At 47.9% G+C, this 610-nt stretch overlaps 1 protein-coding gene across 1 annotated transcript in view; it reads right to left on the bottom strand.

Moving 5' to 3' along the window:
- The window catches only part of SLC13A4 (solute carrier family 13 member 4), a 45,113-nt gene that overhangs the window by 26,391 nt on the left and 18,112 nt on the right, over window positions 1–610 (bottom strand). Inside the window, exon 4 of the mRNA XM_012806236.2 lies at window positions 109–116. Within this exon, the coding sequence (XP_012661690.1) occupies window positions 109–116 (8 nt within the window). The remainder of the gene's footprint in view (window positions 1–108; window positions 117–610) is intronic.

The raw sequence follows: 610 nt of genomic DNA, 5'->3' as shown, positions 1-610 counted from the left end.
CTCCCACGGGATGCAAAGAAATGCCACTATGTGTCTAGGACCCTGAGTGTGGGCACAGGATTATTACTGTGCAAGGGGGGCGGATTAGGCTGTGGTTAGCAGCCCCACCTGACAATCTGGGAGCCAGGAACATGCTTTTAAGCATAATCTGTATTCATCTCAAGGGCTAAGGTTGAAATACTTTGTATTTGTTCATATTCTCTAGTTTACAACCAGGAGATGGGAAGGATATTTGAAAGGTATCTAACAGAGCAGCAGTGGAGCTAATACCAAACTGTCAATGCCCACGTCATTTGTGACACTTTCCTCAGGGGTTGGAATCCCTCCCCTGTGGCTTTGATAGCAGAATGGAAGGAGGAAGCAGCTGGCTGGCCTGGGGTCTGAACCAGGGACAAAAACTCAGGGTGGAGGGCAGGAAACATTCAGTCTCCTTAAGTGACAAAGGAGAAGACACTGCTTCCTTGTTCAGCCAGTTCTCTGAGACAACAGGGGAAAGGTTGGGAAATAATTTCTATGGGTCCATCTTCTTTCACCTATGAGCCCCTTATGTGTTGTAACCTGCTGCCCTTGCTTTCCAGGCTGTCATATGATGCTATGACAGCAACGTCAC

This window comes from Otolemur garnettii, unplaced genomic scaffold, assembly GCF_000181295.1.
Source record: "Otolemur garnettii isolate 467f Iridium unplaced genomic scaffold, OtoGar3 scaffold00049, whole genome shotgun sequence".
In the NCBI taxonomy this organism is placed as follows: domain Eukaryota; kingdom Metazoa; phylum Chordata; class Mammalia; order Primates; family Galagidae; genus Otolemur; species Otolemur garnettii.
This window is presented reverse-complemented; position numbering and strand designations above follow the sequence as displayed.